The sequence below is a fragment of the Oryctolagus cuniculus genome, chromosome 1 (genome assembly GCF_051225735.1).
Source record: "Oryctolagus cuniculus isolate XC-2025 breed Fujian yellow rabbit chromosome 1, ASM5122573v1, whole genome shotgun sequence".
In the NCBI taxonomy this organism is placed as follows: Eukaryota; Metazoa; Chordata; class Mammalia; order Lagomorpha; family Leporidae; genus Oryctolagus; species Oryctolagus cuniculus.
In genome coordinates, this window is record NC_142867.1 from 16,183,952 (window position 1) to 16,200,428 (window position 16,477).

General features: G+C 36.8%; 2 protein-coding genes across 2 annotated transcripts; both read right to left on the reverse strand.

Moving 5' to 3' along the window:
• Positions 1-456: 456 nt before the first annotated feature.
• LOC100345397 (olfactory receptor 8I2) lies at positions 457-14,863 on the reverse strand. The gene is made up of 3 exons (XM_008272986.4): positions 14,681-14,863; positions 1,310-2,258; positions 457-476 (listed from the first exon to the last, which is right to left on the reverse strand). Exons 1-3 carry the CDS (start codon positions 14,861-14,863, stop codon positions 457-459), a joined length of 1,152 nt encoding a protein of 383 aa, XP_008271208.4.
• Positions 14,860-15,804, reverse strand: LOC100345141 (olfactory receptor 5J3-like). Its single transcript, XM_002708924.4, has one exon. It carries the CDS (start codon positions 15,802-15,804, stop codon positions 14,860-14,862), a length of 945 nt encoding a protein of 314 aa, XP_002708970.4.
• Positions 15,805-16,477: the final 673 nt, after the last annotated feature.

A 16,477-nucleotide genomic window follows, 5' to 3' on the forward strand; every position in this document is an offset into this window, starting at 1 on the left:
ATGGACACACACACACACATAAATATGTATCTTCATGTTCTTCCAGGTATAATACCACCATTAGTGATCCATGTATCCATATACACAAATAAATATAGATACACATATACATGCACACATCATATCTAAAAATTTATCAATTCTTTGAACTAAGAGATACACTATAGTCATTCAGAATTTAAACTCCGTTGTGGGGATAGGCTGCCTACCTAGCTTAATGAGCTGCTCACTGTTTTTGTGTACAGATGCTCACAGACTAACAATGGGGTTCTGTCCAAATAAACTTCTCAAAAATTTGAAAATATTTCTGATTTAAAAGTTCATTTCATACATCTAATCTGCCTAACATCATAGCTTAGCTTAGTCTACCTCATCATGCTCAGAACACTTACAATAGCCTACAGCTGTGAAAAATCATCTAGCAAAAAGACTATTTTATAATAAATTGTCAATGAGTCACTTGACTTGCTGAATGCCTGAATTTTGAAAACATATGCAATACAGTACTGTGTAGCATATTGGTTGTTTACTTTGTGATCACATTGCTGAATGGAAGATGATATCATACCACGTATCATAGAATAGAAAAAGATCAAATTCAAAATTTGAATGACAATTTCTGAACGTACATTGCTTTTGCAACATTGTGTAGTAGAAAAATGGTAATTGCAAACATCACAATGCTAGGATATTCTGCAATCAATATGTTTGAAATATTAATGATAAAAAATTAAGTGTTATGACAAAGTACTCTCCATTACCAGCAGATCTCTGCATATGCTATGTGATGTCCCTTGTCCCCATTAGTGTTTGCATGAAAATAACTTCAGTCTTTTATTATTCTCACTTGTAGCTAATGTTTGATAATTTTCTGTTTATTTTGTGCTCTTTTCTTTGCTCTTGGTTAATTCATTGTCATTTCTGGATGTTTGTAAAGCTTTAGGTTCTGATTTCTAACTATTCTAATTTTCTATTTCGATTCTCCAATAGCTGAGAAAACAGAATGCCAAACCATGCTAAGTGTAAATTCAACAATCTTGAAACATGGTTCAGTGCTATGGCATAGTCACAAGGGATGTTCAATGCCACTTTCCTTCTTGCACATGTCTAAGAAAGAACAGTTTATGTGCTGAGAAGAACTCCTAGTGCAGTGTAATAAAAAAATAATTTCAAGGCTCTTAGTTCTCATTCATTGACTGTCATGTCTTTGAAGTTTACTATTAATTTTTCTAATTGTTGGAAGGCTCAATCCTCAGAGTCATCTATGTTTCTGTTTAATTATAACCTGCCTTGATTTGTCATGGAAAACATTTTCTTTTTAAGATTCTCAAAAGAGCATTTTTCACATCTTTGTTCCTCAGACTATAGATCAGTGGATTTAGCATTGGAATGACAATGGTATAAAATACTGATGCCACTTGTGCCTGAGTCAAGGAAGATGTGTTATCAGGCTGCAGATATGTGAAGATCAGGGACCCATAAAAGATAGTGACACCCATGAGGTGGGAGGCACAGGTGGAGAAGGCTTTCTGCCTGCCTGCCGCAGACTGGATCTTCAGGATGGCTATGATGATGGCGATGTATGTAATTGTGATGATCAAGAGAGAACTAAGAAGAGTGAACCCAGCTAAAACAAAGATCACCATTTCTGTGTCGAATGCATCCACACAGGACAGGGCCAGAAGAGCTGTAGTATCACAGAAAAAATGATTGATACTGGAGTCACAGAATGCCAAACTGCTTATCACACAGACGGACACTAGTGAATTCGTGAAACCTACCACATAGGGCAGGACCCCCAGCCAGCTGCACAGTTTGGGGGACATAACTACAGAGTATAATAAGGGATTGCAGATTGCTACATAGCGATCATAGGCCATTGATCCCAGAAGAAAACATTCACAGCACACCAGACCGACAAAGAAGTACATTTGAACAAAGCAGCCTACAAAGGAGATGGTTTTTTGGTTGGATTGGAGATTGACTAGTGCCTCGGGTGTTACAGTGGAGGAATAACATATGTCAATGAATGCTAAATTGCTAAGGAAAAAGTACATAGGAGTGTGAAGCTGGGAGTCAGCTCTGATTAACAGAATTAGTCCCAGGTTCCCCAATATAGTGAACAGATAGATGAAGAGAAATGTCAGGAAAAGACTGACGTGTAATTCAGGGTGATCAGCAAATCCAGAGAGGATGAAGACAGTCAACTCAGTGAGATTTTTCCCAGTCAGATACATCAACTGCAAACGTTCAGTTTCCTGCTGAATAAACAATGCCAAAAGTCAGAGAAAGATGCAAGTTCAACTAGCAAATAACCAATCAACTTAGATTCTAATAATTAGATAATGACAAATGGAAAGTAAATCTATAACAACTTCAAGTTAGCTGCAAATGTATACTATCTTTGTATAAAACTGACAAACACTAATAAAAATTCCCAAGTTTCCAAGCTAATAACTGTATAGAATTAGTAGCACTCTAAAAATATTCTTTTGCAATGATTTACAGAGACCTCCTGAGATTTTTAGTCCTCTATCTCAGTCTATTATGGGACCCAAAATTATCCAACTAGTAATTTATATAACAGAATGAGTTACATCATCCGGAGAAATGAAATCTAGTGATACCTTTATGTGACAGTCTAATTTCCTAACATTTCACAGCTAGTTTCCAGTGCTATTTGAGGTTCTTAATAAAATGTAGATGAACACAACTAATATTTCCTTAGACTCAATATAGCTTTGCTATATTTTTGCCTGATCTGAGATTCTGAATCCCATGAATTGTCAAAATAATGGCTTGGGTCTTTTATTTTTATTGCTGCTGCTGCTTCTATTGTATTTGCTATTTAGCTTAGAGCTTTATTTGCTATATAATGTAGCCTTATAAATAGTATGAAGTTAATAAAAAAATTTTTGCTGGTTTTGATGATAGCCCTGGGTGTTGTTTGCATTATTTTCTGTTTACAGGATACCAATAAGCATAAAAAATGCAAAGATAATTTTTATTTTATGCCTTATTGAGAAGCAAAAGTCTATACTATTAGTGTATCTCTTAGGAAGTCCAATGAAATCTGAAGTACCCTGCTTATATTACATATCAATGCTAAAATTTCATACAATTTTTCTCCTGGCACATACCCTTTCTTTCAACCACTGACCTAGGAACACTTGAGGAACTTAATCTATATTGCACTTCAATTCTTTCCAATCTTATGTGAGTGTTTCCAACGAAAAGCACATAGGACATCAGGTGATCAACAGTTCATTACTGAGCTAATTTTTTAAATCGATGACAAAAAGAGTACCTAAACATTAAAAACAAGAATGAATATCTAAGATGATCTCACTGACATGAGAGGATTCTTTTCCTAATCCAATTGACAAAAAAAAAGTGAAACTGGTTTTCAGACATCTAACACAGTAACTGAAAGGAATATCATGTTCTCTCAACAATATTTACTAACTGAATTTGATACATGCTCACAAGTGTTCCTATTTTTTAATAAGCATGTGTTCATTTTAAACATATGGCCTTGCATGTCACTAAAGATACCTCTCTCAAGGCCTAATGGAAGATGTAAGATATTAATAGGAACAGTTATTCATGAGAGAAGCACAGACACACACAAGAGTGATGAAAGAAGATGTTTCTGAGTGAGACTTACCTGGGATTCAGTCCTGCAAAATAATCCCCCTTGCTTTTCTGCTATAATCTAATAGCTTTTATTATAACCAACTGATTATTAAGCTTATTATTTTTGCCTGATCTGAGATTCTGAATCCCATGAATTGTCAAAATAATGGCTTGGGTCTTTTATTTTTATTGCTGCTGCTGCTTCTATTGTATTTGCTATTTAGCTTAGAGCTTTATTTGCTATATAATGTAGCCTTATAAATAGTATGAAGTTAATAAAAAAATTTTTGCTGGTTTTGATGATAGCCCTGGGTGTTGTTTGCATTATTTTCTGTTTACAGGATACCAATAAGCATAAAAAATGCAAAGATAATTTTTATTTTATGCCTTATTGAGAAGCAAAAGTCTATACTATTAGTGTATCTCTTAGGAAGTCCAATGAAAAAGCGTTTCCTTCTGAAATCCAGTGTCTTAAACAGTCCACTTATGCAAGCATCCTATCCTCAAACCTTTAAACTCACCTCATATAGGAATTGGTCGATTAGCATCTCTGATCTCTTGAGAGTTGTATTTTAATTGTACCCCATGGTCCATTCCCAGTTTGCCTAGGATACATCTCCAAAGGGAAGTAAACAGAAATGCATACTCCTCACTATTGTAATGGCCCCAGATGTGTTGGAAATTCAACTGAAATAGTTTTTGAAACATTTGTATGTTACCAGTAGACTTGTCCATGAAACTTTTTCTAAAATATCACAACATCATGACAAAGTGAAACACATGATCTAGACAATCTCAGATAACCTCCACCTGGTACTTTCAGATTGATCACCCAGCAAGGAGATGTGAGCTTTCCTACTCACTGTTTTCATGCTGTTACTATGTGTGAAATTATGTTAACAAGTTATGCATCATATTTAAAACAAGAATTCTGTGGTCTTTTGAAAAAGATTTACTTATTTGAAAGGCAGAGTTACAGAACCAGAGAGAGAGATAGGTCTTCCAACCACTGGTTCACTCCCCATATTGCCACAATGGCTGGAGCTCCAAAAAGCCACTCCAAAGCCAGGAGCCAGGAGCTTCTTCCAGGTCTCCCACATGGATGCAGGGGCCTAAGGACTTGGGCCATCTTCTACTGCTTTCCCAGGCCATAGCAGAGATCTGGGTCAGAAATAGAGCAGCTGGGACTGAATGCCAACACTACAGGCCAGCTCCCTGTGAGTTTTTTTTTTTTAATTGACTGTGCCCAATGTTGTATTCACCAAATTATTGATTGAGATAAAAAAAGCCTTCTAAAAAAAGAACAAAACCTTTGAACCAAAAGTCAAAGTGCATGGCTGAATTTGCATTATAATTATTTTAAAAATCTATTTAGTTGTTTGAAACATCTTCCTGGGTTTCACTTCTGTAAAGATTCTCACTTAACAACAATCCTTTGTTAGCCACCAACAGATTACCTGGTTGTTGGAATAACATGCAGAAAGTACTATAAAATTTTCTATCTCATATTAAAATCCTCAATCAAAAAAGGGCATCACTAATCATTGGCCATCTGACTTGAATCTCTTGAGCAGTCTTTGTCTCCTGTGACATTTCATTAGATTAGCACATTGAGTCAAAATGTGTTTGCATGTACCTTTGAGTAGTTATTACATTGTTAAACCATATTTGGTTGACTGTCAATTGCATTTGTTTAAAATTTTGCACTGTATTGAACCCTACAAAAATATGATCCCTTCATTAATACAGCATTCTAAGTTGTTTTCAATTCAGTATTTTTCTGTGAGATATGTTTTACTTATTTTTGTCGTTTACACCTAAAATATAACTTAAGTTGGAGCATGTTGAACATGGAACATTCATTAGTGTATATGTGTGTGTGTGTGTAAATATATATGTGTATGTAATTACAAATCTTAATCTTATGATATGAACATTCTCAAACACACACACACATTCATATATTTTCAGCATTCCACTACTAACAGACTTTGGTTTGAAAGAAAAACAAACACATATCTTCTGATTGGATGTAGATCTATAAAAAACAAGAAATCACAGACACTTACGTATTATAAAAGCTAGATCTAACTAATTTGATTCCCAGAAAACATAAAATTTCTTGTCAATAACAAGTTTATCTCAAATTTCAGAAACAGTTGAAGCAAACTTCACAAAAATATTATTGACCAATGCTTGGTGACTATTAGAAAAACTATCATTAGGACATAAAATCTTGTAGATCTGAGAAGTTAGTTTTTGTTGCCCATTTATAATTTAAAACTGTTGGGAATATTCACCCTAACAATTTACAAGTTAAGTCAGAAATATTTGAAAACAACTGTATTTTCAGCCATTTTGATTATGTTTCTGAACAGCAAAAGCCATGTGCTATGAATTGATATTTTATAAGTGAGTTCATATGATATTTCTCATTATTTTGGCCCAATTCCCATATTTTCAAATCTGTTGATTAATTAAATCAAAATAGAAACCCTAGTTCCTCATGTGGGCTCTCATGAAATCAATTAATAATTTCTAGAAAGAGGAGCATGATCACAGATTCTGTCTTCATTAATTTTCACATTTTTTGATTTTGACTCATTCCCTCATTCTTATTGTTCTGTATGTTCGTTATTCCAGTATATTAGAATATAAAAGACTTAATAGAAAACAAATAACAAAATTAATATTATATTTGCACTGATGAAGCTATTTCTATACACCTGTTTAGGAAAGAAATTTGTTAGAATGTGGTTTATATACATAATGGAATACTACTCAATCATAAAAAAGAATGAAATTTGTATTTTGCAACAAAGTGAATGCAAATAGAAACCATTATGCATAGTGAAATAAACCAGTCCCAAGAAGACAAATATATGTTTCCCTGCTCTGTGGTAACTAGTAAAATAAAAAAAAATATAATGTATATGAGCAAAATTGGCATTTTGAGATTTGCTTATTGTCTCTACTATTGAGGAACTGTGGTTTTATTTCCTTTTAATATAGGTTGAATTCTTTACTTAGTAGGTCATTTTATGTGTATAAACTGAAAGTACGTTATTACAAAAATTATGAAAATAAGAAAGGAAGGAGGAGGGAGGGTGAGAGAATGGGTATAAGGGTGGTATGGGAAGCATTGCTGTGCTCCTAAATCTATATAAATGAAATTTGTTCACCTTATAAAATTAAAAATTTAGGGGCCGGCACTGTGGCACAGTGGGTTAACATCCTGGCCTGAGGTGCCGGCATCACATACTGGCGCCGGTTCTAGTCCCAGCTGCTCCTCTCCTGATTCAGCTCTCTGCTTTGGCCTGGGAAAGAAGTGGAAGATGGCCCAAGTGCCTGGTTTCCCATGTAGGTGCATGGCCCAAGCATCTCTGGCCGTTGCGGCCAATTGGGGAGTGAATCATTGGATGAAAGACCTCTCGCTCTCTCTCTGTCTTTCTCTCTCTCTCTCTCTCTCTCTGCCTCACCTCTCTCTGTGTAATTCTGACTTGCAAATAAATACATAAATATTTTTAAAAATTAAAAATTTATTAAAATGACATAAAATAAACCAATCTCCAAAGAGAAAAGATGAGCAACCAAGAAGGAATAAATGAAAACAAATAAAAAATAAATATGTTTATATAGTTTCCCAAAGAATTTTATTATTTGGAATCTTTGAAAAAAAAAGAGAAGTCATCAATTTAGAAATGGAGACATTTTATACACAGTAACCTCTTTATTCACAGCAGAATCATTCCAAGACCCCTAGTGGATGCCTAAAATCAGACACTACTGAACACTATGTATACAATATTTTCCCCTATGCATATGAGAGTTTAACTGATAAATTGTATACAGTATAAGACATTAATACATATAATAAAATAGAATAATATACTATGATACAAGATATGTGAATGATATCGTTCAACTTTGGGGATTCTAACAATGGGAAGTAAGTGAAACCATGCGTAGGAGGACTCTGATATACAAACTTTGTGAATTTGCTGTGAGTTACTTTGTCAAAGGTAAATCTCCGAAGTATCTAATATTAGTAGATGGATAATTTGGTAAGCTCAATGAATATTAAAATTTTAGTGTGTGATGAGGAGATAAAAATTAGAAAGTTTTTGGTCATATCCTGAGGTGATTAGCTCCAAGTTCTCATTTCCAATGCTAGAAAATGGTATGACGATGACAAGGCCAGCAGAGCAGCAAGATCTGTTTACATGCAAAGTGAAAGCACACTCAGGATGGAGCATAGGGAGAGGTTTGGTCCATACGTTGTGGATACATCCCTTTATATGAACTGGAGGCACTGTGGGTGGTGTCTGGGTTGCAGTTTAATTGAATATGCAAAGAAGGAAGCGTTTGAGGTGAGGTTTGTGTACCACCCATTTCTTTGCCCATTTTTGGACATCTCCAAAGTGTCATAGCATCATGTTCATGCAGTAGATGATAGATGTCTCTATTCTGATAATCTTAGTCTAATGGCTTTGCAATGCGTTAAAGGTCATTCAGGGACACAGATGGCTGTCATGGTGATTACATTCAGAGCTGCTGGTTTCCACTGCATGGAAGAGGTTGTCTGACGCACTAATGAGGCTGAGGGAGGGACCAGCATTGTTCACTACATATTGCAAATTTGTCATGTAGCAAAGCTCTGTATTCTCATCTGGGATAGCAGTTGTTCTGAATTGAGTTTGTAATGCTCTTCTATGTGAACAGAATAATAAACACCACTTGTATCGATGGGTGAACATAAGCAATAGGAAGGCTTAAGAACATTTTTCTAAAAAATAGTGGTTTTACATTTTCGAACTCCTTTACTATTTTATGAAAGTTTACTGAAAGGTGACTTTTTAAGGAATTCCCATATACTCTAATGGGAAGGAATGTCTTTCCACTGCTATTTTGGTATTTCTGTCAACTGGCAGAAGTGAAGTTGGCTGAGGAATTATTTTTTAATTAAATATGTAAATGTTCCCTATTCTAGGCAATGATGAAATACATATACATACAGAAAATTCTACTTGTTGATGTGAAATGACAAGGATGACAATGTACAAGCATATGAGTAAAAGTATATATGAATTGAGCTCTTAAATGTTAGCATTGTCTCATGTCTGTTTTAAAAAGTGCTCTTTATTCTGAATAGTTTGAGAAGAATTGGAGTTAGTTCTTCTTTAAACGTCTGGTAGAATTCAGCAGTGAATCCATCTGGTCCTGGGCTTTTCTTTGTTGGGAGGGCCTTTATTACTGTTTCAATTTCTGTCTCAGTTATGGGTCTGTTTAGGTTTTCGATGTCTTCCTGGTTCAATTTAGGCAGGTTGCATGTGTCCAGGAATTATCCATTTCTGATAGGTTTCCCTGTTTGCTGGCATACAAGTCCTTGTAGTAATTTCTGATGATTCTTTTTATTTCTGTGGTGTCTGTTGTTACATTTCCTTTTTCATCTCTGATTTTATTGATTTGGGTCTTTTCTCTTCTTTTTTTAGTTAGTTGGGCCAATGGGGTGTCAATTTTGTTTATTTTTTCAAAAAACCAGCTCTTCGTTTGGCTGATTTTTTGTAATGTTTTTCTTGATTCAATCCTGTTGATTTCTTCTCTGATTTTAATTATTTCTCTTCTCCTACTAGATTTGGGTCTGATTTGCTGTAGGTTTTCTAGATCCTTGAGGTGAATTGAAAGCTCATCTATTTGGTGTCTTTCCAATTTCTTGATGTAGGCACCTATTGATATAAACTTTCCTCTTAACACTGCTTTTGCTGTGTCCCATAAGTTTTGGTATGTTGTGCTGTTATCCTCATTTACTTCCAGAAAGTTTTTGATTTCTCTTTTGATTTCTTCTATGACCCATTGTTCATTCAGGAGCATGTTGTTCAATCTCCATGTGTTTGCGTATGCTCTAGGGATTCCTGTGTTGCTAATTTCCAACCTCATTGCTTTATGGTCTGAGAAGCTGCATGGTATGATTCTAATTCTTTTGAATTTGCTGAGGCTTGCTTTATGGCCTAGTATGTGGTCAATCCTAGAGAAGCTTCCATGTACTGCTGAGAAGAATGTAAAATCTTTAGCTGTAGGATTGAAAGTTCTGTATATATCTGTTAGATCCATTTGGGCTATAGTGTCATTTAAATCTACTGTATCCTTGTTGATCTTCTGACCTTGTTGATCTTCTGAACAATCGAAGAACAGGGAGTCCTCCCAAATTCTTTCTATGAAGCCAGCATCACCTTAATTCCTAAGCCAGAGAAAGATGCAGCACTGAAAGAGAATTACAGACCAATATCCCTGATGAACATAGATGCAAAAATCCTCAATAAAATTCTGGCCAATAGAATGCAACAACACATCAGAAAGATCATCCACCCAGACCAAGTGGGATTTATCCCTGGTATGCAGGGATGGTTTAATGTGCGCAAGACAATCAATGTGATACACCACATTAACAGACTGCAGAAGAAAAACCATATGATTATCTCAATAGATGCCGAGAAAGCATTTGATAAAATACAACACCCGTTCATGATGAAAACTCTAAGCAAACTGGGTTTGGAAGGAACATTCCTCAATACAATCAAAGCAATCTATGAAAAACCCACAGCCAACATCCTATTGAATGGGGAAAAGTTGGAAGCATTTCCACTGAGATCTGGAACCAGACAGGGATGCCCACTCTCACCACTGCTATTCAATATAGTTCTGGAGGTTCTAGCCAGAGCTATTAGGCAAGAAAAAGAAATTAAAGGGATACAAATTGGGAAGGAAGAACTCAAACTATCCCTCTTTGCAGATGACATGATTCTTTATTTAGGGGACCCAAAGAACTCTACTAAGAGACTATTGGAACTCATAGAAGAGTTTGGCAAAGTAGCAGGGTATAAAATCAATGCACAAAAATCAACAGCCTTTGTATACACAGACAATGCCATGGCTGAGGAAGAACTTCTAAGATCAGTCCCATTCACAATAGCTACAAAAACAATCAAATACCTTGGAATAAACTTAACCAAAGACGTTAAAGATCTCTACGATGAAAATTACAAAACCTTAAAGAAAGAAATAGAAGAGGATACCAAGAAATGGAAAAATCTTCCATGCTCATGGATTGGAAGAATCAATATCATCAAAATGTCCATTCTCCCAAAAGCAATTTACAGATTCAATGCAATACCAATCAAGATACCAAAGACCTTCTTCTCAGATCTGGAAAAAATGGTGCTGAAATTTATATGGAGGCACAAGAGACCTCGAATAGCTAAAGCAATCTTGTACAACAAAAACAAAGCCGGAGGCATCACAATACCAGATTTCAGGACATACTACAGGGCAGTTGTAATCAAAACAGCATGGTACTGGTACAGAAACAGATGGATAGACCAATGGAACAGAATTGAAACACCAGAAATCAACCCAAACATCTACAGCCAACTTATATTCGATCAAGGATCTAAAACTAATTCCTGGAGCAAGGACAGTCTATTCAATAAATGGTGCTGGGAAAATTGGATTTCCACGTGCAGAATCATGAAGCAAGACCCCTACCTTACACCTTACACAAAAATCCACTCAACATGGATTAAAGACCTAAATCTACGACCTGACACCATCAAGTTACTAGAGAACATTGGAGAAACCCTTCAAGATATTGGCACAGGCAAAGAATTTCTGGGAAAGACCCGGGAGGCACAGGCAGTCAAAGCCAAAATTTACTATTGGGATTGCATCAAATTGAGAAGTTTCTGTACTGCAAAAGAAACAGTCAGGAGAGTGAAAAGACAACCGACAGAATGGGAAAAAATATTTGCAAACTATGCAACAGATAAAGGGTTAATAACCAGAATCTACAAAGAGATCAAGAAACTCCACAAAAACAAAACCAACAACCCACTTAAGAGATGGGCCAAGGACCTCAATAGACATTTTTCAAAAGAGGAAATCCAAATGGCCAACAGGCACATGAAAAAATGTTCAAGGTCATTAGCAATCAGGGAAATGCAAATCAAAACCACAATGAGGTTTCACCTCACCCCGGTTAGAATGGCTCACATGCAGAAATCTACCAACAACAGATGCTGGCGAGGATGTGGGGAAAAAGGGACACTAACCCACTGTTGGTGGGAATGCAAACTGGTCAAGCCACTATGGAAGTCAGTCTGGAGATTCCTCAGAAACCTGAATATAACCCTACCGTTCGACCCAGCCATCCCACTCCTTGGAATTTACCCAAAGGAATTTAAATTGGCAAATAAAAAAGAGGTCTGCACCCTAATGTTTATTGCAGCTCAATTCACAATAGCTAAGACCTGGAACCAACCTAAATGCCCATCAACGATAGACTGGATAAAGAAATTATGGGATATGTACTCTTTAGAATACTATACCGCAGTAAGAAACAACGAAATCCAGTCATTTGCAACAAAATGGAGGAATCTGGAACACATCATGCTGAGTGAAATAAGCCAGTCCCAAAGGGACAAATACCATATGTTCTCCCTGATCGGTGACGACTGACTGAACACCAAGAGGGAAACCTGTTGGAGTGAGGTGGACACTATGGGAAATGGTGGCTTGATCAGCATAGCCCTGACTGTTAATGAACAACTTAATACATTATCCCTCTTAGTAGTTTTTTTATCTGTTCTACTTAATATGACTGGTTTAGATCTGTAATTGATGCACAGTTATTCTTAAGTGTTGAAAATTAACTGAAATGTGATCCCTGTTGAACATGGTGGTGGGAATGGGAGAGGGAAGAGATGTATAATTTAGGACATGCTCAGGCTGACTTGCCCCAAGTGGTGGAGTTGGAAGCATACCAGGGGATTCCAATTCAATCCCATCGAGGTGGCATGTACCAATGCCATCTCACTGTTCCAGGTGATCAATTTCAGTTCACAGTTGGTCATGGTGAAGGGACTGGGAGTCAAAGGGAGCACTTAGACAAGTCTAGTACCTGCTAACGCTAACTGATGGAGTAAATAAAGGGGAGAGTGATCCAACATGGGAAGTGAGATACTCAGCAGACTCATAGAATGGCAGATGTCCTAAATAGCACTCTGGCCTCAGAATCAGCCCTAAAGGCATTCAGAGCTGGCTGAAGAGCTCATGAGAGTATTTCAGGCATGGAAAGCCAAGACACTCTGGCAAAAGATCTCTGCGAGTGAGATCCCAGTGGAAAGAACAGGTCATCAAAGAAGGAGGTACCTTTCTCTGAAGGGAGGAGAGAACCTCCACTTTGACTATGACCTTGTCTAAACAAGATAAGAATCGGAGAACTCAGAGGGCTTCCATAGCCTTGGAAACTCATGACTAGAGCATAGGGAGATTACTGATGCCATAGACAGGAGTGTCAATTGGTAAAGTCAACAACAGGAGTCACTGTGCACTTACTCCTCATGTAGGATCTCTATCCTTAATGTGCTGTACATCGAGATTTAATGCTATAACGAGTACTCAAACAATATATTTCACTTTGTGTTTCTATGGGGGTGCAAACTGTTGAAATCCTTACTTGATGCATACTAAACTGATCCTCTGTAAAAAAAAAAAAAAAAAATTATCAATTCCCAACTTGACTCTCACTGGGATTAAACATGACAATAGGTCTGCTCTGATTTCATCATCATTTAAAAAAATCATCTATTATTTTTCACTTTATGTTTCTGTGTGGGAGCAAACTGTTGAAATCCATACTTAATGTATACTAAGCTGATCTTCTGTATATTAAGATAATCGAAAATGAATCTTGATGTGAATGGAAGGGGAGAGGGAGTGGGAAAGGGGAGGGTTGTGGGTGGGAGGGACGGTATGGGGGGGAAGCCATTGTAATCCATAAGTCGTACTTTGGAAAATTATATGCATTAAATAAAAGTTAAAAAAAAAGTGCTCTTTATTCATTTGGTGGAGAGAGAGAGAGAGAGAGACATAGAGAGAGGCAGTGGGAAAGAGAGAGAGAGCTGAGGAAGAGACAGAGAGAGAGAGATTGAGAGAGAGAGAGGAGAAAGAGAGAGAGAGAGTGATGGTTCACTCCCCCAAGTGCCTGCAGTGGGTGGGACTGGGCCAGGCTAACCAGCTGAACATTTAAAATTCAACTGAGCCAGGAATACCATTATGGTCTCCTGCATGGGTGACAGAAACCCAAGTATTTGAATTCTGATCAGCTTCCTCTCAGATGGTCTTACAAGATGCTGGATCAAAACCTAGAGTGGCCAGAAATGGATCAAGGCACTGCAGTATGAGATGCAGTTGTTCTAAGCAAAGGTTCAGTTGCTGCACCAGAATATCTGCCTTTGTCTCTACTGATACTTAGTCTCCTCCTCTATAAAGTGGTTCATTCTTGAAGAGCTTTAAGGAAAAGAACATTAAGTTCACTCTGTAACCAATTCTCCTCTAAAGGTGTTTATTGCGAGTGTTGTGGCTTTGTTTCATTGTATACTTGCTAGTTCAAAGCAAAAGATTGCATTTTTATTATTAACTCACAGAAAATTATGTCAAATTATGACATGGGAAATTTGATTTGGCAAAATTGTAATTTGTGACCTGAAGGGATCAAATTCATAGCAAATGGAATAAAAATTTTGTTTGATTGAAGATTTTTGAGATTCAACAGAGGCAGAAAGATGCTCTAGCAGGTTTTCCTTTATATGACTAAAAAAAACTCCTGAGAATTAAACTGCTGTCATTCCCCACTTGAGAATGTTTCCTATCAGGAGGAACAAAGAGATCACTAACACCTTACAAAAAAAAAACCAAAAACCAAAAAACAAACAAACAAAAAACAGGATTAGAAGTCCCCCTTTCCTTTATAAACTCATTTGTTCTTCCTATAAAAGCCTTTTCTCCAACTCCCTTTCCTGTTTCAATGTGGATAGATAAACCTCTATATCTAAATGTTCAGCTAGCCATGTCTTCTGTGTGTTCTTGTCCACAGGAATAAACTGAAGTCTTTTGTCCTGTTAATCATTCTTTTGTAGTTCTCAGGCTCCTCCCAGCCAGACCTAAAAGTTTTCTCTGTGTAAACATGAGCAAATGTTTCTGTACATACATGCATGCACCTGTACGCACACATGTGAGTCTCTAAAAGCCAGTGATGAATACATTCTTGCATGTAAGCTGCTCTTAAAATACCTGTCCCCACCACTCTCCCATAGGAGCACGTTGTGTTCAACAATGTACCTGGTTGCAGCAACATCAAATATCCTTTAAAAGTTCCTAGTTGAAAATTCATGTTCCTTGAGCAAGTATTTTTCTCTTAATAATTCTTATCATAGCTTCTTTGGCTTCTCTGTTTCTCATGCTGTATATCAGAAGATTCAGTATTGGCAGCAAAAGGGTATAAAACATGGAGAGGATTTTGGCTGTATCCTGTGGGTAGCTAGAGCTGGTTCCCAGATAAGTGAATATCACTGTTCCATAGAAGAGGGTCACTACTGTGAGGTGGGAGGCACATGTGGATAAGGCTTTATACCTGCCTCTAGCAGAATGCATCTTCAGGACAGCGAGAAGGATTCCCAAGTATGAACTAATCACTATCAAGAAGGTAGACACTGATGTTGCTCCAGAGAGGACGATAAATAGAAGCTGACTGTGTTGGGTGTCAGAACAGGAGAGTTGAAAGAGCAATGGAATATCACAAAAATAATGGTTAATGATGTTGGGCCCACAGAAAGACAGGCAGAGCAAGCTGCTTAGGTGGGTGACTGAATTGGCACAGCCTAGCAGGTAGGAGGCAGTCACCAAGCAAATGCTGATCTTGGGGGTCATGAGGCCTTTGTAGAGAAGCGGATGACAGATGGCAAGGTACCGATCATATGCCATGGCAGACAGAAGAAAGCACTCAGTGGTCAGGAACATGCTGACAAAGGAATACTGAAGGAGGCAACCATGGTAGGAGATGACATTCCTTCCTGTGATGTCACTCATCAACATTTTAGGAATAAAGACTGATGAATAGCAGAAATCCAAGAAAGCCAAGTGGCTAAGGAAAAAGTACTGGGGCAAATGGAGCTGGGCACTAGCTAGGATTATTGAGATAACCCAAACATTGCCCACCACAGTAAGGAGATAGATTAGAAGAAAAAGCACAAAAAGTACCATATTAAGCTCAGGGTTATCAGTCAGCCCAAGGAGAATGAATTCGGTTACCATACTGTCATTTCTATGAGCCATTTATGTGGCTCTCTTTTGAGGAATCTGCAAAGAACAAGATGAAAATTAATACAGAGTACAGTTTTAAATTTATGATTTACATATTTAGCATCCTTAGAAAATTGTGTGATTTTAGTGATCAGAGACAAGAGTGTATGGTAAACGCAAATCGTGCAAACATGAAAAGTTCACCCAATATACAAATTCAGCTGGGTCTCTCATCCTGTGATATTAATTGAAATTAGTACAAAAGAACTAGGGGAGGAATTAGAATCCTCTCGCAGAGTTATAATAGCAATGTTTGTTCAAAACACAGAGAATTCAGAAAGTTAGTCGGTGACAAAAGTACATCCAGATACCAAAGATTAAGTAAGGATCTCATCTTTTGAGAAAGAACATCCTTTAGCAAAGAACAAAGTCAAAAAAAAAGTTCTCAATATTTAAAAGGTAATTTTTGAGACATTGAGCAAAATTATTCTCTGATATTTAGATAATTAATACATATGATGCATACGTTAAACTATAAAATAAATAAAGGTGTGTGTGTTTATGCTATATGGTCATATCTATGTGTAATCATTTTGAGTATTTTATGATGTCACCTAATAAAACATAGGTTATGTAAAAAATGAGAATCAGGGGTGTCTGGGATATGAAATGAAAGCAAGTCAAACATTTTCTATCGCATACATTA

Coding starts and splice junctions, on each gene's coding strand:
- LOC100345397 (XM_008272986.4), bottom strand. CDS start 14,863: ATGAATTTTCAACTAGGAACTTTTAAAGGATATTTGATGTTGCTGCAA. Junction 2,259..14,680: donor GTGCGTACAGGTGCATGCAT/GTATGTACAGAA, acceptor TTTATTCAGCAG/GAAACTGAACGTTTGCAGTT. Junction 477..1,309: donor GAGAATCTTAAAAAGAAAAT/GTTTTCCATGAC, acceptor TTCAAAATTCAG/GCATTCAGCAAGTCAAGTGA.
- LOC100345141 (XM_002708924.4), bottom strand. CDS start 15,804: ATGGCTCATAGAAATGACAGTATGGTAACCGAATTCATTCTCCTTGGG.